This window comes from Myotis lucifugus, unplaced genomic scaffold (assembly GCF_000147115.1).
Source record: "Myotis lucifugus unplaced genomic scaffold, Myoluc2.0 scaffold_136, whole genome shotgun sequence".
Taxonomy (NCBI): Eukaryota; Metazoa; Chordata; class Mammalia; order Chiroptera; family Vespertilionidae; genus Myotis; species Myotis lucifugus.
Genome location: NW_005871184.1, coordinates 1,257,284 through 1,284,195, shown reverse-complemented (window position 1 = coordinate 1,284,195; position 26,912 = coordinate 1,257,284). Strand labels below are relative to the sequence as shown.

Below are 26,912 nucleotides of genomic sequence, written 5' to 3'. Positions count from 1 at the left end.
AAACCCTAATATGCAAATAGACCAAACAGTGGAACAACTGAACAACCAGGTCGCTATGATGTGCACTGACCACCAGGGGGCACACACGGAACATGGCGGGTGTTGGCAGCAGGTGGGAGGGCACAGAACATGGCAGGCATCGGCCATGACGGGACGGTGGAGCAAGTGAGTGGGGGCACCAGACTAAGGTGGGGCACTGGTCGCTGTCATTGGAGCAGGCCTCTGGTGGTTACTGAAAATTCTTTGCTCCTGCATGCTGCGGTCCCACCGGGGATTGCACCTGCTGCCAGTGCCAGACCCACTCACACCCACTGCTGGCACTGGCCCCAATCACTCTGCACTCTCAGCGGGTATGAGCAGTGCTGGTGCCGTCAGCACATGGGAGCAGCAGTGGTGGGAACGGGCTGCTGGCAGACAGAGGACCAAGGGCCGCAGTGGGAGGGGCCAGGTGGAGACACAGAGGATGGGCCGAGACCCACCCCTGTGCCCACAGCAGCCTCGCGGCCCACAGTTCCTTTCAAGGTGCACAAATTCATGCACTAAGCCCCTAGTAATAATAAAAATAAGGAAATATTTTGAAAAATATTTTTCTAATAAATTTGATAACTTAGATGAAATGGATAAATTACCAAAACTCACTCCAGAAAAAATAGATAACCTGATTAATTCTGTATCTATTAAAGAAATGAAAAATTTCATTAAGGTCATTTAGACAAAGAAACCTGCTAGCTTAACTGGTAAATTCTACTAAACATTTGAAGAAGAAATAATACTAATTATACAAAAACTCTTCCCAAAAAACTGAAGAGAAAGAAATATTTTTCAACTCATGAAGCCTGATACCCTTTTTTTTTTTGAGGATACAACCAGAAGTCAGCCATCTACCTACAACCCAGAAGAGAGCTCTCCCTAGAATTTGACCATGTTGGAGGGGTGATCTCAGATTTTCAGCTTCCAGACTGTAAGAAATACATTTCTGTGGTTTAAAAGCCACCAAGTGTATGGCATTTTGTTAGAGAAGTCTGAACTGATTAAGACTCTATCCCTTCTCTCCTATTCTCCCTTTCTCCTATAGATAATAGCTTTTCTTAGTTCTATTTTATCCATGTGTTCTTTATTTTTTATATCTAAGCAAAACCTATATAATAAAAGGCTAATATGCAAATCGACCCAACGCGGAACGACCAAGTGAACAACCAGTCGCTATGACGTGCACTGACCACCAGGGGGTAGACGCTCAACTCAGGAGCTGCTCCCAGCCTGCAGGCCCCAGGCCAGCCAAGGTGGGTATCAGCATGGGCCCCCCCGGTTGCCCCGCCAGTCACCCCACAAATCAGCCCTGATTGCTAGCCAGGCCTAGGGACCCTACCTGTGCACAAATTTTGTGCACTGGGTCTCTAGTAGGTATATAAATGTGTTGCTATTACACCATTCTATATTTATTATACAGGGGTTACATATTAAAAATATTGTTCTAGACTTTGCTTTTTTCACTTAAAAAATGTAATCCTGGCAATCACTCAATAATATGCATAATTTTTTCCTTAAAATTTTAAAAACAGCTTCATAGAATTTCTTTTTGTGTATATCTATATTTTCTTAACCACCCTTCTATTGATGGACATTTGGATTATTTCCATTCTTCTATTACTGCAAACAATGTCACAATGTACTAGTATAACCTAGTACTTTAGTCATCCTATATAATAAGGAGGTAATATGACAATTAACCCTCACACCCTCACAAGATGGCTGCCTACGACCAGGCCAGCAGATATTGCATTACCATTTTGCATTCAAATCAAAATAGATGAGAGGATCTATTTCCCAACAGTTTATCCTCAAAAAATGTCATCAAAGTTTTAGATTTTTGCCAATCAGATTGGTGAGAAATGTTACTAGGGTGTTTAGATTTGTATTTCTCTTATTATAAGTTTCTTTTTAAGATGGTTAAGGCCCATTAGATTTTTTCTCTTTGTGTACTATCTGCTCATATCATTCTGCTACCTTTCTATCAGATTGTTGTCTTTTTCTTTTTACTTTCAATTTCCAGGAGCTCTTTGTATATTATGATATAGATTGAAGATATTTTTTCTCAGTTTTTTCCTCCAGGTTTTTGACTTTGCCTATGTATTTTTCCATGTAATGTCCTAGAGAAAATTTTTATCTAGTTGAATTTATTACTCTTTCTGGGTTTTGCACCATAGTTAAAAAAAACTATCCCCCAATTACTTGTGTTTCTTCTAGTACTTTTATTTTTTTTTCCTTTTTACATTTGGATCTCTAATCTATTTGGAATCATTTTAGTGTATGAGTAGGCATTTGCATATAACTTTAGACTTTTAGTTTGTTGTATTGGTCTCTCTCTTTGTTGCCAATGCCACACTATTTTAATTATTATAATACTAGAAGCCTGGTGCATGAAATTTGTGCATGGGTAAGGTTCTCTAGACCTAGATGATAATCAGGGATGATCTGGGCCTTCTTTCCCCTGGCTGCCGGCTGCTGGCCAGGGCCTTCCTTGCTTCCTTGGTTCTGCGCTGCCCCTTAATAGTCAGCGCATGTCATAGCTAGTTGTCAAACTCGCAGTCGGACAAACTCCCGAGGGGACAATTTGAATATCAACCTTTTATTATATAGGATTTTAGAATTTTTTGTACTACCCAGTAGTGCTGCTTTGCACAACACCTCATCCCAGTAACTTTTTTTTCCTTAGGGTTTTCATGATTATTTGTCCACCTTAGCCAGTGGACAAATGCTCCAGCTTCCCACTCCTATGGTAGGACGATTCTAGGAAATCTTCCACTTCTTAGACAGTTCCCAGTAAGATTGCACCCAGTTTCTTATACTGTTACTATTCTTATTAACACCTGCTTTGTTAGCATTTTTTATCATGTAATTTAAAATAGCTCCATATTTAGGATCATGTTCTTAATATAGATTCAAACATTTGAGTGATTGGTTCAAATAACAAATTTTTTTTAGACTATTGATCCTTATTATAAACTTGTTTTCCAAAAGCTTTGAATGTATGGGTACCTGTTTTGCTATATGTTTACCAGAATATTTTAATTGCTTTTTTAATTCTAGCAGGTATAAAAATTATTATTGTTAAATTTAACTTCCTTTGATTACCAGCAAAATTTAACATTTTCTTAGTTGTGTTTTCTCTTTGGAGAATTATTTATTTTAGTCCCTTTTCTCTTAGAATTTGCAATATTTCAAATTTTTTTCAGTTATCTATTTGATTTGGTATTGTGCATACTTACCTTATGAACTTTTTTCTAACTCAATAGATTTCTTTCCCAGTAAAACACAGATAATTTTTTCCTAGTTAATAATTAGCAAACATTTGCAATGTGATCAAGTAACAATCAAATATGACGTATGTGAGAAATAGGTTAAACAGGTTACTTTTTTACTTGTAGTGTCAAAGGCTAACATAAAAACTTGATTTTCCTCTATCACATTACTTTCCTTTGTGAATATTATCCCTAAAGAAATGAAACAGTTAAAACTTACAGGTTTTGTTATTTTCTTGTTCTTTTTGACTGAATGCCTAAGCTTGCCCACAAAGCCTCAAGATGTTGGTAAGAAATTTACTTGTATATCAGCCAAGGAATGACTAAGTTGGGGTAATTTCTAATTTTTTAAATCTGTATTCTTTCAACTTAATTTTTATTTGTGTTTGTTTTTTTTCTCTCATTCCCCTGTTAATTTGTACATACTGATTGGAAATCCTGAACTATTCCAGATTTTGTATTTTGGTGGTCATACCCAATCTACAGACAGAAACCTAGTCTTATGTCAGTATAGAAAGTATTGCTGGGAGATATAATTTAGATTTGAAAATACTCATATTTCTCACAAATGTGTATAGTGTATAGTAACAGTGAACACTAGATTTGAGTTGGGATTTTTCTGGAATCTTCAGTTGCTCAACATATCTCCAGCCGGGTAGAAAAACCTTTGGGTATGCTGAACCCTGCTTCTTCCAACTATATATTTTCTAAATCTCTCCAAACCTGTACATCCCCTGCTCACAAGCCTGGCCAAGGAAGTACCCTTTTGGAGGAAAGGGTGACTTTTATATTTCTTCTACCTAAAGGGGAAAATTTTGAACTTCATCTGATCAGAGGAGGTGTCTTGTTGTAATTCCTCTGGCCTGAAAGGAGTAGCCTTTTGTAATTTGCACAAAGGGGCAGTAAGTGTTTTGATGGCCATATAATGTACATAATGGCCTGAAGAGGAGGCCAGTCACAGGGCTTGAACAAGAGTGAGAGTTCTTGAGTTTTCCTTCTCATTTGCCCCTTATAACAACTTGTTCAAGAGTTCTCATTTGCCCCTTATAACAACTTGTTCAAGAGTTCTACTGATTTTTGTCTCTGATATCTTTTATTTCCATTATCCTACTAAAATCCATGTCCTGTTGATTTCTCAGTAAAAGACTTTTTTTGTTGTTGCTGTTGTTTTTTGGTTGTTTTTTTTTGTTTTGTTTTGTTTTTTTTGCATTTTTCTAGCCACTCATTCACTCTTCTGTCCATCTATTTGACATAGTTCTTGACACTTTCACTGTGCATGGTGTCAGGTGGGTACTGGAAATATTGGGGGGAATGCTCTATAAAGTATATGATTATCTAACCAGTATGCTGTATATACATTTTAAATTGGATTATACATAGTCATGTTCATGAATCACTTGTACTGTAAGAGTAGTTAGGAACCTTATGTCCAAGGGTGGGTCATCATTGATTGCCTCATAATGTATAACTCAATATTTTGTAAAAGTAAGAACTCAGTAAAAGTAGTCATTGTGAACAAATATAAATGTGCTTGGATTATGCTAATTGGGAGGGAATCAATGATCTAAGACTAGTCTAGAGATCACCTAAATAAGTATGTGTGGCCAGCACTGTAAACCCGAATGGCCATCAGCATTCCATGGAAGCTCTTGTTTGGCTCTATTGTAATATTACATCACCTATCAGTTTACCTTTACATTACTTTTATAGTCTTATATGATAAATACTTAACATGAAAGTGGTGCTTGTATTTGGCATTTGTGACTGGGAAGCCATCAATGGCAAATCTAAAGTCTGGTCAGTTTGAGATTAATTCAAGTCAATTCAATTTAATGACTGTATCTTTAAAACACAATCAGTTGTGAATAAGATCCCATATTTGGTTCATATGAATTTTTCCTTCTTGTTAAATATACCAAAATATTTTCTACCATTAGTTCTCTATTTTGTACTTTGTGAATTTAAATGACCTATATAGTTATTGGGAAACTGTTAAAAATATCAGGATATTTAATAATTTTAATATCTTTGCTTTTCAGATGATTTTAATATTATCCAGAAATTTATAGAGGACAATGTTGGATATATGTGAGTTTCTCTAAAGTCTTTTTGATGATGATGGTATTTATCATAATCTAATCTGATATACTGCAGAACTGCTAATGCTTCTTAAAAGTAATTTAATTAAATAGAAACCATATAAAAAGTAAATATAGTATTAATCATAAAATTCAGATGAGGTAATTGAATTGTCATGAAGTTGGACAATTTGTAACCTCACACTTTGATAATTTCCTGAGGTTGTCAACAAGTGGATGTTCCCATGATTTTGTTGGACATACATGGAAATTCTTCAGGTAATCATTGTGCACTCTGTGTGGACTGTTGCAGCACCATCATTACATTTGCTCAATATGTTCAGGAGGCATCCTTTGAGGAAGTAGAAATGTTGGCAAAAACCATGACGGAATACAGAGATCAATGCTTGGCCAACTCAAAACTCCCTCAGTGTTCAAAATTACCTGTAAGTAACTTCTTTCCATTTCATAAATAAGATTACTTGTCAACACAGAGAATTTTTGGCTTGAAAATTTTAAAAGAAAGATACTATGTGCCCTCATTTTACTTTGCCTGGTACTTAGGATAAGGTAGTTTCCTAGGAGAGATGCAATTCTGTATTATGATGCACAGGAGGACTTGACCATGAGCTTGCAGTTCATGCTGTATATATAAAGTTGCAGGGCAGCCAGAAGCCTGGCAAAGCTCACAGAAGTATGGAGGTACCCTCCTTAGCTGCCTCTCTCAATATGGACTCTACTATCACACCCTCTTTCCTGGCTTTTCCCGCATAGAATCACCATCTGCATATCTAAAAAAGTATTATTAAACACCTCTACTAAATACTTTATCAATACCTCATCACCTTGGGAGAGGGGGAAAAAGGCTGTTATGCAAGGGATATATAATCAGCAAAGGAAAAATAAGAGGTTAGAGAGCCTCAGGATAGGATAGAAAAAGTATCCTGAAAGTTTGCCAAAGGGATGGTTGTCAAGGGTGTGGGTCAAGATCCTTAGCTGCTGATGTTGGGGAAATTGCAATATTTTCCTTAAAGGGTGATGCTCACTAATCATTGCATCATCTCAAAATGTTGAGAAACTATACACTGAATGGAAAGTGTCTTTTTCTTCTCTGTTGTCCAGAATGATGCTTTACAAGAAGCAATATGTGCTATGGAGGGGGTACCACAAAAGCACAACTTTTCATACTGCTGCAATAAGGGTGGCTTTGAAAGAAGACTCTGTTTCTTCCGTAATAAGAAAGCTGATGTAGGATTTCTACCTCCTCTCCCTACTCTGGATCCTGAAGTGAAATGCCAGGCTTATAAAAATAACAGTGAATCTTTTCTAAGCAAGTAAGTTTAATTTTAATAGAAAAAATGATCTAATTGAAGAAATATTCTTAGGTTAAAGAACATAATATTCTATTTCAAAGGAATATAGTGGTGCTCGAGTGATTAATTCATTCAGTGTTTATTGTGTGTCAGATTCTGTGTTCAGTGTTAAGAATATAAACATAAGCTATGAAACCTGCTTTCAAGATCCTTTCATTTATGATGTGTATTTTCTAATGTGATAAACCCTAGAACAGAAGTATGTGCATGGTGAAAAATTGCTAGTGGAGGAAATAATATTGCCGTCCAAGGGAAGGTACAGCTTCTACTGAGAATAAAGATGAAATCAATAATTGTTTAGCAAAAATCTGTTTTCAGTAGTGCAGTAATTACAGAAATAGAGACTTTTTCTGTGTACTCATTGAAGCCTAAATCACAAGTCTGGTTGAACATAAGTGAATATGATCCCTGAATCTCAGATGGAGTGTGTCTAGGTAGCTCTTCTTTAAACATGGAAGGAAGAGATGCTGACCATCTGGCAATAGCCATATCTGTGTTCAGGATTATAACTGCAATCATCAATCTCATTTTAGAGTTGGCAATTCAATGATAAGACCATAAAATACTTTTATTGGAGACTGGATAACACTGCCTTATATTGAAGACTCCTCTAATGAGAAATCTTTCTTTCTTGTACTTTCATTTTTCACAACTTGATCTTCTTGTCTTTTCCTATCTTTCCTTTCCCTTCTATTGTTCCCTCTCTATTGTTTACCATTCTTTCATTTCTTTCCTTTTCTATTTTTTCTTTTATAGCTATATCTATGAAGTTTCCAGAAGGAATCCCTTTGTTTTCACTCCTACACTCCTAACAGTCATGGGTCTTATTGAGGAGATGGCTAAAACATGTTGTGAAGAACAAGACAAAGCTAACTGCTTTCGAATAAAGGCAGGTATTCCAGTTATTTCGTAGATAAGGATAAGGAGTCACCCAACACAGATCTTTACTGAAAATTAAATTATAGCAAAATAGTTGTTTATAACCATTTATAACCATTCTCTTCCTACTTTCACCGGTTTTCAACCCATTGACCACTTGCTCTGATTTAAAAGTCCTTATTTCCTGAGACCCTTGACAGACAATCACCCATTTCCAGGGTCTTCTTTTGGCTTTGTCTTACTTGTAAATTGCAAGAAAGCCCTAGTGAATAATTATTTAGGGTAAAGTTTGACATTTTATCTCTATCCTTGGCAAAATTTCTCTTAGCTAACCCCAAACCGGGTTCATCTCAGTAAAGATGAAGAAGCTCATAGCACACAGCATGACTCACCTTCCCACCAAGTGCAATTTAGTTATCAGAAAGACTGACCTCACCTTTCTAATGTGTCTCAAATGAGTATTTCTTCTGATATGTAAATTTACTACAATAAAAAATCTCATAGATTTTTTTTAAATTTCTGAGCAAGCTTTGGAATAATTTGGTTGACATATAGGTATGAGATAAGAGAATAGTGGGATTTCGCTCTTGATTCAATGGAACTTTCTCTTTCTTCTTCAGGCAGTACCTGTCATACAATACTTAAAAGCATTCTCTTCTTTTCAAAAAAATGTGTGTGGGGCATTTTTGAGATTTGGACCGACAGTCTTAAAATCTATGTGAGTGTTATTATATGTATCTTGTCTCTACTTGTACTTTTTTTGTCTGTGTTCCATTTTTGTTAAATCGTTGATGACTTTTTATTTATGCTCTCCCTAGTTCCTCAGTCTATATGGATAACTCAGAACCAGGACATTATGTTGGGATGAACAAAGACTTGGGAGGTGGGGAGAGCCCAGAAAGAGAGAGGATTAGTTCTGAGATATTTTATGGTTAGTTGAGAATCTGAATTGGTCTGAGAGCTCCCAATTAGAAACTAAATCCTCCAAATGCTTTAATTTAACATAACTACCCATCTTTGACCTTAATGACTAGAAGACTACTTTATATAGATACATTTTATCTCAATTGCTTGCCCTAACCAATTAGTAATGGTGCTAGTGCAATGTTTTGAGAAAAATTCTGAGATTTCAAGTACATAAGCAAGAGAGAGGTCTGTGATGGATTACCTATGCTGACCATAGGCTCACAACTGGAAGTGGTGGTCCTAACAAGATGAGCGTTGCTGCAACAATTATGGGAGAGAGCACTCTCAGGTTATTTTATCCCCAGTCCTGATATAGGACTTAACTATAAGCCTACGATTTTCAAAGTTATCATGCAGGTCATGCAATGTATAAACAGCTATTTGGTAAAGACTTCTGTGAAAAAACAAGGGTACCAATACTTTTTTTGCAGCTACTTATACTGTATCATCAAATAACTCCGTCTTCTCTTACTTGCTGTTCAAGATGTTTTAGTGATTTATTAATTCTCTTTCCAGATACATTGCTATATTTAGTCAAAAGTTCCCCAAGACTGAATTTGAAGAACTTACCTCCATTCTAGAAGATGTTTCTTCCAAGTATGATGGATGCTGTGAAGGGGATGCTGTGCAGTGCATCCGTGGCAGGGTAAATATTCTCTAAAACCAAGTAAAGATAGTGATTTTAAGTTATTTTTTATCCTGAAGTTGCACTAATGGGTGGCTACTTTATCATAATGAAGTGAGAATGTTAATGAATTGTTAGATAAATACATAAAATAAACATAATAAAAAAGTAAAATTTTAAAAAATATTGCCCTAACCGGTTTGGCTCAGTGATAGAGCATCAGCCTGCGGACTGAAGGGTCCCAGGTTCGATTCTGGTCAGGGGCATGTACCTTGGTTGTGGGCACATCCTCAGTAGGGGGCATGCAGGAGGCAGCTGATCAATGTTTCTCTCTCATCGATGTTTCTAACTCTCTATCCCTCTCCCTTCCTCTCTGTAAAAATCAATAAAATATATTTTTTTAAAAATATGCCCACAAAAACATTTTTTTAAAAAAATACATGGGATTGTTTTTAGATTATTCAGCAGATTCTATATTATTTGGCTAAATGTGTTTGACATAAAACTTCATAAATATAGAACTTGTGAACATTCATTAACACCAGATTGAAGTATTCTTTAATATTGCACATTCTACCCTGACTAGGTGGTGCAGTTGGTTGGAGCATAGTCCTGTACACTAAAAGGTCGTGGGTTCAATTCCTGGTCAGGGCACATACCTAGGTTGTGGGTTCGATCTGATCAATGTTTCTCACGGCAATGTTTCTCTCTCTCATTAGCTACTTATTGTTATATTGTTTGTTTATGGGAATGTGGATTTTATAATAGTAAGTATGATGTACTGAATTAAGATATAATTGAAGATTTTTCTCTGAAGTTTGGAGCTGAGACAAAGGGATCTTAATATCTTCTTTGATGCCTTTATAGAGAAATAAGAGAACTTGAATTGTAGTTCATTCAAAATAGAAATGAATTTCAGATACTAAGATATGTGTTGCCTAGAATGATAATGGCCTTAGGTGAGAGGTGCATATGTCTGCAAAGACTGGCTCTCTGGTTCTATGTAGTTTATGGAAAACATGACTCCACCCCCCATTCCACTTCTCACCTCAACCCAGGGCTTCATCCCATTCTTCACCCTCAGTGAGCATGAAAGTCACAGAGAAAGATTCTAGGCAGGAGGAAGAGCTTGAGCAAAGTCCGAGAGATCTGGAATGGCCTGATGTGTTCATGGCACTCAATGGAGTTCATGTGAAGCTGCAACAGAGAGTAGAAACAATGTGCAGCCTCATTCTGGAAAGTCTGGAGAAGGAACTAGGAGCCAGATTAGCTTGTAAAAAATTATCCAACTAATGCATAAATAAGATAACTTCATCGCTGTCTTATTTTCACACCTTTATGTGAAGATCAGAATTGGGATGAGGGACAGGGAGAGGGACTAGAGTAGGTTTTTTTATTTTGTACATTATTTGATAATTTGAACAGCTTCAAATTAATAATATCCATCGGAAAATGACAACAGTGAGTAGAATAGTTTCTTACGTTTCAGAAGTCTGCATCTGGTAGCTACTATAGTGGTTCATTTGTTTATCATTCTTTCTTTTACTTACCAAATGTTTATTGAGTTTCTACTATGTGCTTGGCAATGTAGTTTCAGGACACAAGGAAGAAATCTAGGATTATAGATATTAAAGTAACATATCTTTGGTGGTTCTTATTGAAGCACAGGTAAACTCTTATGGGAAAGAAGCTACATATAGAATGTAAAATAACAATATATTGGAGAAGTAGGGCTAAAGTATTTAAATGATTACTATTTAATAATAAATGTGAATTTATATAATAGAGTTTACTTTTCATAGTTATACCATCTAAAATCTTGAGTAAAAAAGCTTGTTTTAATTTGATACTTCGTGTGTATTAAATTAATACAAAATTTAAATAAATTATATCCATCAAAATGAAGCAATTTCAGATGCTATGCTCATGATTGGCTTTGCATTTCATTATGAAGGAAAACCCAGACCCAACAAAGTTGGGTAAATAAAGTCATTTCTCATTCTTACAGAGCAAGCTTATGAGTCATATTTGTTCAAAACAAGATTCTATCTCTAGCAAAATTAAAGAGTGCTGTGAAAAGAAAATACCAGAGCGTGGCGAGTGCATAATTCAGAGTAAAGATGACAAGCCAAAGGATTTATCTCTAAAAGAAGAAAAATTTACTGAAAATAAAAATGTGTGTGAAGAACGAAATGCTGACCAAGATACCTTCATGGCTAAGTAACATAACCCTATATTGAAATTTATAAGGCAAACAGAAACTTATGATTTGACCTATTTTGGGTAATTTGGGTTGAAAGAATGGGCACCGTTTAAATCATCGGGTAGTATATAATTTAAAAAAATCATGGTTACAGATTATGGTATTTTCACAATTTTAAGAAAATGCAACTGTGTTTTTATAGTGATGGCTAACATTTATCGAGTACTTGATATGTGCCAGACAATGGGCTAAGTATTTTATATAGATTATCTATTTCAATTCTTATGAGGTCATGTAAAATAAATGATTCCTCCCATTTTTTCAGATGAGCAAACTGAGGTACAGAGAAGCTCAGTAACTTACCCAAAGTTCACAGCCAAAAAAATGACAGAGTAAGGATTTGACTCCAGAAGGTTGTGGGCTTAACTGTCATGGGATGCCACCCCAGCTGTTCAAGGCAAAACTAGTGGACTTGGAACCAAAGGGACAAGATATGAATACTGATTGAGTCACTGGGATGAGTTAACCTTTCTGTGCTTTAATTCACCATATATAAAATGTATGGAATAGTCATTCATTCATTCAAAGTTTATTGATAATGACATATAATTCAGGAGCTTTACTAGGTTTACTATAGGGTTTCTATATCTCCAGTAAGCTTTCATCAATAGGGAGCAAACTGTGAGAAGTGACAGACATATAAATGAGTGCAAGAAATGTTCTTTTATTTCTTGCACTATATGCTAAGTAATGTGAGGGCAAAGAAGAAGGAAGTGGTCAATGGTATTTGGGGTTGCTGGAAAAGCTTGAACAGAAGGAAGTTCTTGAGGAAACTTTGTTAATCCAGGGGGTAGAGCATGGATTGAAGTATAAAACCACTCGGTGTATATGTGGCTATGAATAGGGTATCTGCAGAGAGAGACAGGGTAGTAAGAAGTGAAAGGGTTCAGGTCATGCAGGCATGCTAAGTAATGAGATGCCGCTGAAGGATTTTCATTAAAGAATAAGGAAGGACAAAATCACTTTTATGTTTTAAAAACTTCATCTGGAATGAATCCAAGTTTAGGGCTTAGGTGGTTGGGTAAGTAGTTTTCAGATTCAATGAGATGGAAAGTATGGGTGAAGAAGCAGGTTTTGGGGGTATGATAGTATTTTTGAATCTATGCACATTGACTGTGAGGTGCCTGTAGAATAATTCATTGGAACTGTCAAGAGAAAATTTTATATGACAACCTGGAGCTCTGGAAGGAGGCCTGGACTGAAGATACAGGCTATTGAATGTTTACCAAATTTTAAGTGCTTCTCACCTATTGTCATATATATTTCAAAACAACCCTCTGAGGTTAAAATACTTTTATTATTCTCATTTTACAAGCAAAGAAACTGAAGCACAGACATTAAGTAACTTGCTTTAAAGTCACATAGCTAATGTGCAGGAGAGCCAGGATTCAAATGCAAGCAGTCTGACTCCAGACTCCTGTTGTTATAACCACTGTGATCTATTGCTTCTCACAAGTCATGGTGCTAAGTCAAATTAAAGTAAACCAAATGATAGATGTAATGCATTTCACTTGAGCCTGGCACAAGTGCTTACTAAATGCAAACAATTGTTATCATTATCATGATCTTCTTAATCATCATCATCACTATTACTACACAGATAGTGTTTGAAGTATAGGAAAAAATGATAGAGCAACAATGAGCATGTTAAGTCAGAAATAGATATTTAAGGTGCAGTCTTTCTGGGTGTGACTGTTTGACGCAAGACTTCAATGCCAAGCTAGGGTAGGATTCTAAGGGGTTTTTTTGCAACATTTTGGTGGTGTTTTTAGATGTAATTTTATTCTTGTGGAAAGGTCCATGACTTATGTCAGATATTAAAGGGAGCCCTTAGTTCTCTGAAGGATAAACACCTCTGCTTTAGGGGATGGGCATATATCCTACAAATGGGACTGAGAAGGCAGATGGAGAGGGAGAGAAGATGTCAGAAAAACCAAGATGAATCAAGACAGTCAAAGGCTGCAAAACAAAAGGGTTAAAAAATTGTTCCCTGGACTTCAAAAATTCTTCTGAGGTACTGCTCTCACAAAACATGGAAGACCATTATTAATATTATTATTATTATTTAAATCATCACCTGAGGATTTTTTTTATTGAGTTTTAGAGAGAGTGAAAGAGAGAGGGAAAGACAGAGAGAAATATTGATGTAAGAGAAACACATCAATTGGTTGCCTCCTGCACACACCCTGACCAGGGCCTGGCCCAAGGAGGAGCTGGCAACCTAGGTACATGTCCTTGACCAGAATCAAACCTCTTCGGTCCACAGGCTGGTTCTTTATCCACTGAGACAAACAGGCTAGGGCTGGAAGACCATTTTTAATATATTTTGAGTAGTTAATGTTTTCTTAAGAAAAAGATTGTAAATATACAGATGAAGAACTTAGAGAAGAGTTCTTTCTCTCTCTCTCTTTTTTTTTTTTTTACAGTTTTTAGGGTGTTTTTATTTCCAAAAGAGCATCGTTGTGATCTCTTCTTGTTTTTCTTTTTTTTTGCTCTTTTTTATTGCTTAAAGTATTACAAAGAGTATTACATATGTCTAAGAGTTCTCTCTTGAGAAGAGTTTAAGAAGAGAGTATTATAGTTTTAAAAAAAGAATGAAGTAGGCATCACATGGAAATTAGGTTCAAATTCTATACTTCCATTAATAGCAAGGTGCTTAACTGGTCAGGGACTTAGTTTTCTCAGCTATAAAATAGTACTTATCTTGAGGACTAAGTATATCTATAAATATATTTAGTTGAAAATCTGAATGCATTTTCCAGCAGAATTATACTCGATCTGTATTTTCTCAAGTATTGGTGGTATGATATACTATTTCTGATGCTTTTTTCATTATTTAAAATTTATTATCTAAAGTTTTACATATGTCTCCTTTTTCCCCAGTTGACCTCCCACCCCCAGTCATTCCCACTCTGGGCAAGCCCCCACCGCCCTAGTGTCTGTGTCCATTGGTTATGCTAATATGCATGCGTACAAGTCCTTTGGTTGCTCTCTAACCTCTCCCTTGCCCTACTATTTGTCTCTGGATCTATTCTTCTTCATCAAATTATGTTGATCATTATATCCAATGCATGAGTGAGATCATGTGATATTTATCTTTCTCCGACTGGCTTATTTTGCTTAGCATAACACTCTCCAGTTCCATCCATGTTGTTGCAAATGGTAAAAGTTCCTTCTTTTCTATAGCAGCATAGTATTCCATTGTGAAGATGCACCACAGTTTTTTAACCCACTCATCTGCTGATGAGCACTTAGGTTGTTTCCAAATCTTAGCTATTGTAAATTGCGCTGCTATGAACATAAGGGATGCATATATCCTTTCTGATTGGTGTTTCTGGTTTCTTGAGATATAGTCCTAGAAGTGGGATTTCTGGGTCAAATGGGAGTTCCATTTTTAGTTTTTTGAGGAAACTCCATATGTCTTCCACAGTGGCTGCACCAGTCTGCATTCCCACCAGCAGCAGTACACGAGGGTTCCTCTCTCTCCACATCCTTGCCAGCACTTGTTGTTTGTTGATTTGTTGATGAAAGCCATTCTGACAGGTGTGAGATGGTATCTCATTGTTGTTTTGATTTGCATCTCTCAGATGATTAGTGACTTTGAGCATGTTTTCATATGTCTCTTGGCCTTTTGTATGTCCTCTTTCGAAAAGTGTCTATTTAGATCTTTTGCCCATTGTTTGATTGGATTGTTTATCTTCCTTTAGTTAAGTTGTATGAGTTCTCTGTAAATTTTGGAGATTAAACCTTTATTGGAAATATCATTGGCAAATATGTTCTCCCATGCAGTGGGCTTTCCTTTTGTTTTGTTGATGGTTTCATTTGTTGTGCAGAAGCTTTTTATTTTGATGTAGTCCCATTTGTTTATTTTCTCCTTAGTCTCCCTTTCCCTAGGAGCTGTGTCTGTAAAGATATTGCTATGACATATGTCTGCTATTTTGCTGCCTATGGAGTCTTATAAGATTTTTATGGTTTTTTGTCTTATATTCAAGTCCTTTAGTCATTTTGAGTTTGTTTTTGTGGATGGTGTAAGTTGGTGATCTAGTTTCATTCTTTTTGCATGTATCTGACTAAATTTCCCAGCACAGTTAATTGACATCTTCAGAACATTTCACCCCAAAGCCATAGAATATACATTCTTCTCAAGTGCACGTGGATCATTTTCAAAGATAGACCACATATTGGGACATAGGCAAAGTCTCTTCAAATTCAAGAAGATAGAAATCATATCAAGCATCTTTTCAGATCACAATGGCATAAAACTAGAAATCAACTAAAATAAAAACAATAAAAATATCCAACGTCTGGAGGCTAAATAGCATGCTGTTAAACAATGACTAGGTTACCAAAGAGATCAAAGAAGAAATAAAAAGCATCATGGCAACAAATGACAATGAAAACACAATAATCCAAAATCTATGGGACACCGTAAAAGCAGTCTTCAGAGGGAAGTTCATGGCTCTACAGGCATATCTCAAAAAAACACAAAACTATGGTAATAAATTATCTAACCTTACAACTCAAAGAGTTAGAAAGAGAGCAACAAGAAAAGCTCAGCATAAGCTGAGGGAAGGAAATAATAAAGATCAGAATGAAGATAAACGATGTGAGACCAAAAATACAATATATAGATCAACAAAATCAGGAGCTGGTTCTTTGAAAGGATAAACAAGATTGTCATCTAGCCAGGCTCACCAAGAAGCAAAGAGAGAGGACCTAAATAAACAAAATCAGAAATGAAAGGGTGAAGTAACAACCAATCTCACAGAAATACAAACGATTATGAAAAAATGCTATGAACAATTCTATCCCAACAAAATGGACAACCTAGATGAAATGGACATATTCTTAGAAAAATACAAGCTCCCAAAACTCAATCAAGAAGAATAAAAAAAAAACCTGAATAGGCCAATAACTACTGAAGAAATTGATACAGCGATAAAAAATCTTCCAGCAAACAAAAGTCCTGGTCCAGATGGCTTTACAGAAGAGTTCTACCAAGCATTCAAAGCAGAACTAAAATCTATCCTCCTCAGACTATTCCAAAAAAATTCAAGATGAAGGTACACTTCCAAGCTCTTTTTATGAAGCCAGCATTACCCTAATCCCAAAACCAGATAAAGACTCATTAAAAGAAGAGAACTACAGGCCAATATCCTTGATGAACATAGATGCTAAAATCCTCAACAAAATTCTAGCAAATCAGATTCAGCAATACATTAGAAAGATCATACACCATGACCAAGTGGAATTTATTCCGGGGATGCAAGGATGGTAAAATATCCACAAATCAATAAATGTGATACATCACATAAACAACCCGAGAGACAAAAATCACATAATCATATCAATCGATGCAGAAAAAGCATTTGACAAAATCCAACAACCTTTCTTGATAAAAACTCTCAGCAAAGTGGGACTAAAGGGATCATACCTCAACATAATAAAAGCCCTATATGACAAACCTACAGCCAACATCATACTCAATGGGCAAAAAGTAAACTCATTTCCCCTAAGAATAGGAACAAGACAGGGATTCCCACTTTCACCACTCCTATTCTACATAGTACTGGAAGTGCTAGCCATAGCGATCAGACAAGAAGAAGGAATAAAAGGCATCCAAACTGGAAAAGAAAAAGTAAAACTGTCCTTATTTGCAGATGACATGATACTGTTCATAGAAAACCCCAAAGACTCCATCAAAAATCTACTAGACCTAATAAATGAATTTGGCAATGTAGCAGGATGCAAAATCAACACCCAGAAATCTATGGCCTCTTTATAATGAACCACAGAAACCAATAATGAACTCACAGAAAGAGAAATGAAAAAAACCCCATTTACTATTGCAACATAAAAATTAAGGTACCTAGAAATAAACTTAACTAAGGACTTAAAAGACCTGTACTCAGAAAACTATAGGACATTGAGGAAAAAAAAAGATAGAGGAAGACATAAACAAATGGAAGAACATACCATGTTCACGGATTGATAGAATCAACATCATTAAAATGCCCATACTACCCAAAGCAATCTACAGATTCAATGCAATCCCTATTAATTATCAATGGCATATTTCAAAGATCTAGAACAAACTCTCCAAAAATTCATCTGGAATAAAAAAAAGACCTCTAATAGCCACAGCAATCCTGAGAAAGAAAAACAAAGTTGGAGGGATCACAATACCGGATATCAAGTTATATTACCAAGCCACGGTTCTCAAAACTGCCTGATACTGGCACAAGAACAGACATATAGAGCAATGGAACAGAACAGAGAACCCAGAAATCGACCCTAGCCATTATCCTCAATTAATATCTGATGCTTTATTAATTAATCTTAATAATTAATTCTAAATAACTCTAACAATTCCATCCTCTAAGTAAAAGCATTGTTAGTTTAAATCATTACTTATAGAGAATTTAGGTAAAATAATCACCTGTAGTTACATTGCCCTCTTAAATCACTCCCTGACCAAACCATAGGAGGCACGGCATTTGAGAACAGACTTAATATTCAATCTGACTAGACTAAAAGATAGCAGGATTTGGTGTTTTTCTCATTCTCTAAGTTCTAATATACAAGATACTTTACACATCACAGGTTTCTTTATGAATACTCAAGGAGACATCAAGAACTGTCTACACCGGAGCTTTTAAGAATTGCTAGAGTGTACGATGACCTCCTGAGAGAGTGTTGCAACGCAGAAAACCCTCCAGACTGTTACAGTACCATGGTAGGTTCCATTCCGTGGGCCCCGAGGAATAAACAAAACCCATAAATCAAAACAACACACACATAAAAATTTATATCAAAATTTTAATTTAGTCTAGGGCAGTGGTTCTCAACCTGTGGGTTGCGACCCCTTTGGGGGTCGAACGACCCTTTCACAGGGGTCTCCTAAGACCATCGGAAAACACATATATAATTACATATTGTTTTTGTGATTAATCACTATGCTTTAATTATGTTCAATTTGTAACAATGAAATTGGGGATCACCACAACATGAGGAACTGTATTAAAGGGTCGTGGCATTAGGAAGGTTGAGAATCACTGGTCTAGGGCAGTGATGGCGAACCTTTTGAGCTCGGCGTGTCAGCATTTTGAAAAATCCTAACTTAACTCTGGTGCCGTGTCACATATAGAAATTTTTTGATATTTGCAACCATAGTAAAACAAAGACTTATATTTTTGATATTTATTTTATATATTTAAGTGCCATTTAACAAAGAAAAATTAACCAAAAAAATGAGTTCGCGTGTCACCTCTGACATGCGTGTCATAGGCTCACCATCGCTGGTAGGGGGTAGAAAATGTGACTGACCAATCTGAGTCTACTTTGAATTCAGTGCAAGGTGACCACTAGGATGACCCAAATCATTGGGTTATGTATAATGTTTTGAACTATTAATCCTGTGTGTTGATGAACAAACGTCCCATTAAACATTTTTCATTTGTATTTTTATTTATGTACTCTGTATCTTATTGTATCATATTGAATAGTTTTATGATTGTAAAAGTGATAAATGATTATTAAAGAGAATTCAAAAAGTACCAAAAATTACGAAGAAAAATATAAAAACTTTCTGATTCTGTCACCAAGAAATAGCTATAATTAACATTTTCTTTCATCTTTTGAATTAAATATTCTTACACAGGGTGAGGCAAAAGTATAGTTTATAGTTGTGCATATGAAAAACAATACAATAATTAATAAATAATAAGACAAGAATAATCTGTGTTTTGTGCACTCTAACCTACTTTTGCCCACCCTGTATATGAATGTGTTTCAAAATAACATTAGAATAATATTTCTGATGGAATTTTTGGATGTGTTTTTCATTTAGTGTCATAGAAAACTTTATGTCATTAAATGGAATTCAAAATGTACTTTAAACAGAGGTATACCATCATAATAATTTACTTAACTGCTTTCTACTATGTTGGGCATTTTGGATGTTTAGTTATTAGGTTGTTTTTAATCTTATAAGCAATATCTCTGTAATCATTTTTATTAATATTTATTATTAATTATTTTCTTAAAATAGATTATCAGAAGGGAAATTATTAGGTTAAATATGTAGACATAAAACATTTAATACAAATGATTTAGTTATTCTAGAAAGTTTTTACCAACATATAGTCCTACAAGAATACTTAAAAATGCTCATTTTACTCTCACCTTCACCAATGTTGCACATGAAAATGAACTTTACTAGATTTATATATAAAAAATAGTGAATATATTTTAAGCAAACCTTTGATTTTTTAAATGAAATTAAGCTTTTCCTGTATAATTTTAGCTATGGTAATTATAAGTTTTCTATAAACAATTTGTTCATGTTTGTTACCCATTTTCCTATTGAAATTCATGTTTTTACTATCAATTCATATGTACTCTTTTTGTATTATAAAAATTATTTGAAATTTATGATTTATTTCTCATTCATTTGATATGCTGCTTTTGGTTTATTTAAAAAATTTATTCCACTTGCCATAAAAGCCAGTTTATACTCATTTATATTTGAGCAATGAAGTAAGAAGACTTGAGTTTTGGCACACAGCTCTACTACTGTACCTAATGAGGAGGTCTTTTTCTGATTCTTAAATGAATCATGCTGCTATAATTTTTATTTTATTTTACATGGAGACACAATTTGTCCCACAGCATCTACTCACTGGTGTGTAGTTTTCTCTCTGGTGTTGACTCAGCAAGTGTCTAATTTTATGTCTCATGAGAGAGAGAGTTTATAAAGTATTTGAACTATTGGAGGTTCTAATTTCCAACATTAACTGATGAAAAAGAAGGTATAAAATAAAGGTAAATGGGATTCATTTACCTTTATTTATACAAATATTCTTTAGCAGTACTTATCAGCTGGGTCATTCTGGGCAAGTCACTATTTCACAAGTCTAGTTTCCATTACGTAAAAACAGATTAACAGCTGTTCTGTCTACTTCAAAGTGAGAATCAAATATAATCCTTCTCACCATGAGATTTGAATTATATTTTGTAAACTGGAAAGCTAAAAATGTACAAAATGATGAAAAATTTGGACTTTCATATTTAAGCAAAAAAACACACAAACGTATCTATAACTATAATTGAATGAGATCCAAATTTTTACACACACATATAAAGAAAACTACCCTTGATTTAGTGAGTAGTGTAAGCTAATAATAGTTTGAAAATAGTATATAAATTAAAAAAGCTATTTGACAACTCAATGTGAAGTTTATGATTAAATTTTAGATAAAATATTCATAAACATAATCGTTCTTATTTTCAGGAAAACAAATTCAATGAGACAACTGAGAAAAGCCTCAAAATAGTACAACGGGAATGTGAACATTTCCAGAATTTGGGGAAAGATGACTTGAAATACCAGTAAGTTGTTTGCATAAGTCGGTTAACACTTGTGATCAGGATAAAATAAAGAGAGCCACTAAGTGTCAAAATTTTAGTTCAGTCGTTCAGTTATGGTGAATTCATAAACTCTGGGAAAGAATAAAACCACAAAGTCAGGAAGTACATTGAGCTATCATAGTAAGCTCTTATCAGGAAGGAGGCTAGAAATTAAAGAAATACAGGATTCTGGACAAAATGATTCTATAATGTTTTAGTTTTTGTTTGGACTTGTCTTTTCTACTCTCAACCCAGAATTTCTGGATTCTTCCCAGTTTGGGGGTGAGGGTGAGGTGAAGTCAACTTTAAGTGGTTACAATTTCCCAAGGAAAGGATGGTTTGCCAGGATTTAAGCCCATCTTACTAAGTTTGTAGAAATAATTATGGATTTGCTTAAAGTTTTAATATTTATTTTCTAGTGCTCTGGAGAAAATTCATGGATAATATGCAGTTTATTCTGGATTTTCTTAATTAATTACCATAGTAATCTAGTGTGTGTTGAAAACAAACATCTTCAAATCAAAACACTGTTTAAAAAATATGGGTTTTTTTTTTTGGTTTGTGTTTGTTTGTTTATTTAAAGTATTACATGTCTCCTTTTTTCCCGATTAACCACCCCCCCGCCACACCCACCTCTGAGGGAAAGCCCCCACTGCCCCAGTGTCTGTGTCCATTGGTCATGCTAATATGCATGTATACTTTGGAAACAGCCTAAGTGCCCATCAGCAGATGAGTGGATTAAAAACTGTGGTATATCTACACAATGGAATACTACACTGCTGCAAAAAAGAAGGAACTTTTAACCATTGGCAACAGCATGGATGGAACTGGAGAGCATTATGCTAAGTGAAATAAGCCAGTCAGAGAAACATAAATATCACATGCTCTCACTCATACGTGGGATGTAATGATAAACATAAATTGATGAACAAAAATAGACCCAGAGACAAGGTGGCACTGAGCAGACGGTCCAACCAAAATATGTTTTAACTATTTCTTCAATCTGGCTGTTCACTGGGAAGTCACTCAGCCCATTAAAGATCTTAGTTTCTTTCATTTCAGTTTATCCTTTTCCACGTGTACGTATTAAATTCTCCCTTTACAATATTTATTACTTATGCAAGGGATTTCAAGCAGGATTTTACAGACTAGTCAAGGTATTTGCTGCCAAGAAGCTCCTCATCTCACAGGTAAACAGGAAGGGCAAACCTGAGAGTTTCTGAGATTACCGTGAAATTAGAAGGAAGCCAAAATACAGAGATCTAGAAGGCAGGGTGCAGGAAAACAGGGTGAAGAGACAGTTCTCTACCTTTTTATGAGAAGGCTGAGGTTCACATTGTCCTTACATTGATTGTTTGTAGCCTAAAGTGTTGGGGTTTCAAGTAGTGAGACCAGGGAAAATGGGTATCTGCTTCGTTCGGAACCAAACAGTCAAATGTTCTTTCAGCTACTTTATCAAATTCACAAAGATAGCCCCTCAGCTCTCCACTGACGAACTGACCTTTCTTGGCGAGGAAATGGTGACAGCTTTACTCACCTGCTGCACTCTGAGTGAAGAGTTTGCCTGCGTTGATAATTTGGTGAGCATGGCCCATGTATCTGACTATTCCTACCAAAACCAATACCTATAGACATAATGTCCTAAAAATGTAAACACACTTTGAGTGATGATGAAGTCAGTGTTTATTAACATATAACTAATTTTCAAAATTTAAATGTATCTACAAAAATGAATTATTTTGTTTTGTCAATGTCTGTCTTCAAATCGATGACTGTTTTGGTCCAGACACTGCTGAAAATGCACAACAATGGAATCACAAGCATCAAGAATCATTTGGTATTTTGTACACCCTCAATTTGCCAACTATTGCCAGTTTTGTACCATAAACTTTACCTTTTATGTGTCCCCATAAAAATGTCTTTTTTTCAAAGCTTAGTCTGGTTTCACCCATTATTCCAAATCAGTCAAACCTGAAAAGGAGTGAAAATTAAGTGAGTTATCAGTTATTATAGTGTGTCTACATTTTTATATACACTTTGAATAATTATAAAGGCAGTATTTGTACTTCAACTGCATTTTCAAACTTCCAGTAGCATTTTAGGATTAATTTCGTTTGTTCAAAGCTTAGTCTGGCTGAAAAGAAAGAAACAGGTATTGAGCCATCAGCTATTAAAGTGCGTATACATGTTTTTGGGACACCCTGGATATGTCCTCATTGCTTTATAGCACTTATGTGTTTTCCTCTCTTCATTGTTTTCAACATTGTTAAGCAAGGAATGTCAAGTTTTCTTTTTGACTCACTGAATCAAAATCATAAGAAGAAAAAGAGAATGTCTTAAATATTTTCTTAGAATTCTCCAAATCATCTTTCTTACCTCTTATTTATATAGAAGTAATTTGTTAGGACAAATGTTTTAGGAATCACAATAATGTTTCAGAATATAGGAAACCTTATAATTTTAAGTAATGTTACAAATTCTCAGAGAAACATCGACCAGCTGCCTCCTGCACATCTCCCACTGGGGATGTGCCCGCAACCCAGGTACATGCCCTTGACCGGAATGAACAGTTACCCTGGGACACAATCCAGGAGAGATATAAGTCTAAGGGCCATAGTGTGTGGCTGCCACTTTCATTTAGCTGTTTGCAGCTAACAATCACAAATTTGCATATGTGATAACAAGTAATCAGTCTCCAGGCCAGCCGTGGGCAAACTACGGCCCACGGGCAGGATCCGGCCCGTTTGAAATGAATAAAACTAAAAAAAAATAAAAAGACCGTACCCTTTTATGTAATGATGTTTACTTTGAATTTATATTAGTTCACACAAACACTCCATCCATGCTTTTGTTCTGGCCCTCCGGTCCAGTTTAAGAACCCATTGTGGCCCTCGAGTCAAAAAGTTTGCCCACCCCTGCTCTAGGCATTTAAATTGCTATGGCTTGAAATGTTGTTATATGTAATGCCACTTAGGACCCCAGCTCCTACTTTTCTTTGTACATAATGTCATGTTATGAGTGCATGGGTTTTTTTGATTAAGTTAAGAGTGAACTTATAACAATCTAATGATTCACGTAACTATGTTTCAGAGCACCACTCAAGTTTTAAAGTCCTTTCTGAGTTCCAACTTTCATTGGTACAGGTGGATTTAGTTATTGGAGAGATATGTGGAGTAAATGGGAATCGAACCATCAACCCTGCAGTGGACCACTGTTGTAAAACCAACTTTGCCTTCAGAAGGCACTGCTTTGAGGCCCTGGAAGCCGATAAAACATATGTGCCTCCATCTGCCTCTCAAGGTTTATTCACGTTTCACACAGACTTGTGTCAGGCACATAATGAGGAGCTCCAGAGAAAGAAAGACAGGTACTACCATTCTCTTCCACTCATCTTCTTCTGCAGCCGGAAGACACACCATGTGTTAATGAGAAGGTTTATTGTAATGGATATGTGATTTTGGTATTACAGTCCTTTTCCTTCCATCAAATTGCCCTGTCTCTCTAACTTGGAAAAACACCAGAGCATATTGATTGCATTGTTTAATGTTGAAACCTAGCTAGCCTTTTCCTTTGCTGTGGACATGGAATGTCCAGCAGACTGTGAGTTGGGAAAGTGAGTTAGGATACCTCGAAGAAAGGCTTAGTCTATATAATAAAAGCCTAATATGCAAATTGGCTGAACAGCAGAACGACTGGTCCCTATGATGCACACTGACCACCAGGGGGCAGACGCTCAACGCAGGAGCTTCCCCCTGGTGGTCAGTGCGCTCCCACAGAGGGAGCACCACTCAGCCAGAAGCTGGGCTCATGGCTGGCAAGCGCAGTGGTGGTGGTGGGAGCCTCTCCCACCTCTGCAGCAGTGCTAAGGACCCCTTGGGAGATGTCCAACTGCTGGCCAGGCTGAGGGACCCCCCGCTTCCCCAGTGCACGGATGGCATGCACCAGGCCTCTAGTAGGATTATAACTAATCAAATTTTCTTGAGAGAATGCCCTGAGAACTCACTTAGTGTTTGAAAAAAGGAGAGGCCTGAAAGTGATAAGAATCTTACTTTTATTTTCTTAGGCAATACTATAAGTGCCAAGAAATAAGACCTAGTTTTTAGATTTAGACAATGTCTATATCAAGTGGAGTGAAAATAAATTTTCTAGGAAGATCAAATGGAGTCACATATTCTACAATACTGTGATAATGAAGACATAATATATGTTCACATTTTTTATACTATCTTGTCTATAACCCTACATAGTTACATAACCCTATAAAGATTGTTACCATGGAAATCCATCTCATAAGTTTAACAGAAAAATTTTAGGAGAACCTTTCAAAAGTGGGAATATTTTAACTTTTTATACTCACTCAAATTGAGACGCCTCCCTTCCCAAGATATATCATACCATAACAAGCATTTTGGAGAAGAGGAACTTAAGAAATAAATTTTTAATTAATTCTATTTGACATCTTTGGGTCACAGGTTTCTTGTGAATTTAGTGAAGCTAAAGCCTGAACTTACAGATGAGGAGCTGCGGTCATCACTTACAGGGTTCACTAACCTAGTGGACAAGTGCTGCAAAGCAGAGGGGCCTGAAGCCTGCTTCAATGAAGAGGTAGTTACATTTATTTTCCACTGAAATTCTACGGTGTTCCTACTCAAATAAAATGCAACGGAACTCCCCATAGGATTCTGACTCATCCCACAATGTCTCAGAGGCTATTTGAGGGCATAGCTGCTACACAGCTACTATGCAGCCTGCAGGGTTTTGGCAGTGTCTCTTTGGTGACAACACGGTGTAAGAAAAGATGTCAGGAAAACCTGGGTTCAGATGCCACCAGTCTTAAACTGAACTGCAGTTCATCACCTGTAATAAGGATGGTTGGCAATCATTGTCCCTGAATTATGCCATTGGCCCTTTTCTGTGTTGAATCACCCCTTATCTTAATAAAAAAAATAGTCAAACTGACTTGGGAAGGAAATTAATCAGTTTCACAGGCAAATGAGAAGGGCATTAGTATGTGAAGTCTTTCAGGGCAAGGCTGTCTCACCTTCCTGACCTTGTCCCAACATCCCTAGGTCGAGAATAGACGTGTGTGAAGTGAGGAAGTGGGACGTCAGGGTAGCGGGGAAGAGGGAAGAAAGGACATGTGTCCTGCTTCTTCTCACTCCAGTGACCAGTGACGGACTCACTGTGGTGTCCAGGCACCCCAGTACCTGTGAATGCAGCCCTAGTGATGGCTCCTTGGAAGGACCTCTTCACCGTTCCCAACATTGTTTCTCACCGTTTCTTTCCTAGCGACACCCACTCTACTCCAGACTACCTCAAAATTCACATGCACACACAGACGCACAGTCGGTACTTGTGCACACTCCCAGGCACACACACTCACCCACAGCTTTCATTCCGGTTGAGAGCCCTCTGTGTTTTCATTGAGTGCTTAGTCTGTGAAAAATTTATTTTGGAACAAATATTAGTTTTTAAAAAAATATGCTTAACATAATTAGAGGCATGAATCAATATCTAGCATCTAACTGAGTGTGTATCTGAGGCCACGTAAAGGGAGGGATAAATTCACTGGAAGTTCATAAAAGGTTTGGGTGTCTGGACTCAAATTCATGTGAAGAGTGTTCACTGTCTCCTTGTACAATATATGAATAGTTTAATTTTTATTTCCTATATTCAAGGCAGCATATGTCTCTAAATTTAAATAATGTCTTGCCCTAACCGGTTTGGCTCAGTGGATAGAGCATCGGCCTGTGGACTCAAGGGTCCCAGGTTCGATTCCGCTCAAGGCATGTACCTTGGTTGTGGGCACATCCCCAGTAGGGAGTGTGCAGGAGACAGCTGATCGATGTTTCTAACTCTCTATCCCTCTCCCTTCCTCTCTGTAAAAAATCAATAAGATATATTTAAAAATAATAATAATGTCTTAAATTTTAATTAATTAACTAATTAATTAATTTATTTATTTCTGTTTCCCCCTCTTAGGGTCCAAAATTGGCAGCCAAAAACCAGGCTTCTTGA

General features: G+C 36.2%; 1 protein-coding gene across 1 annotated transcript; it reads left to right on the top strand.

Annotated features, from left to right (window-relative positions):
- The first annotated feature begins 3,502 nt into the window (after nucleotides 1-3,502).
- Nucleotides 3,503-26,912, top strand: AFM (afamin). The gene is made up of 14 exons (XM_014460626.2): nucleotides 3,503-3,590; nucleotides 5,342-5,390; nucleotides 5,694-5,826; nucleotides 6,503-6,714; nucleotides 7,510-7,646; nucleotides 8,257-8,350; nucleotides 9,115-9,244; nucleotides 11,232-11,443; nucleotides 18,090-18,222; nucleotides 20,779-20,876; nucleotides 22,342-22,474; nucleotides 24,038-24,261; nucleotides 25,367-25,499; nucleotides 26,877-26,912. The coding sequence occupies exons 1-14, from the start codon at nucleotides 3,503-3,505 to the stop codon at nucleotides 26,910-26,912; spliced, it is 1,812 nt and encodes a 603-aa protein (XP_014316112.1).

Excerpts from the sequence above, each read along its gene's own strand:
- AFM (XM_014460626.2), top strand. The coding sequence starts at position 3,503 with ATGAAACAGTTAAAACTTACAGGTTTTGTTATTTTCTTGTTCTTTTTG. Across the intron at positions 9,245-11,231 it reads TGCAGTGCATCCGTGGCAGG|AGCAAGCTTATGAGTCATAT; the intron begins GTAAATATTCTC and ends TCATTCTTACAG. Across the intron at positions 11,444-18,089 it reads CAAGATACCTTCATGGCTAA|GTTTCTTTATGAATACTCAA; the intron begins GTAACATAACCC and ends TACACATCACAG.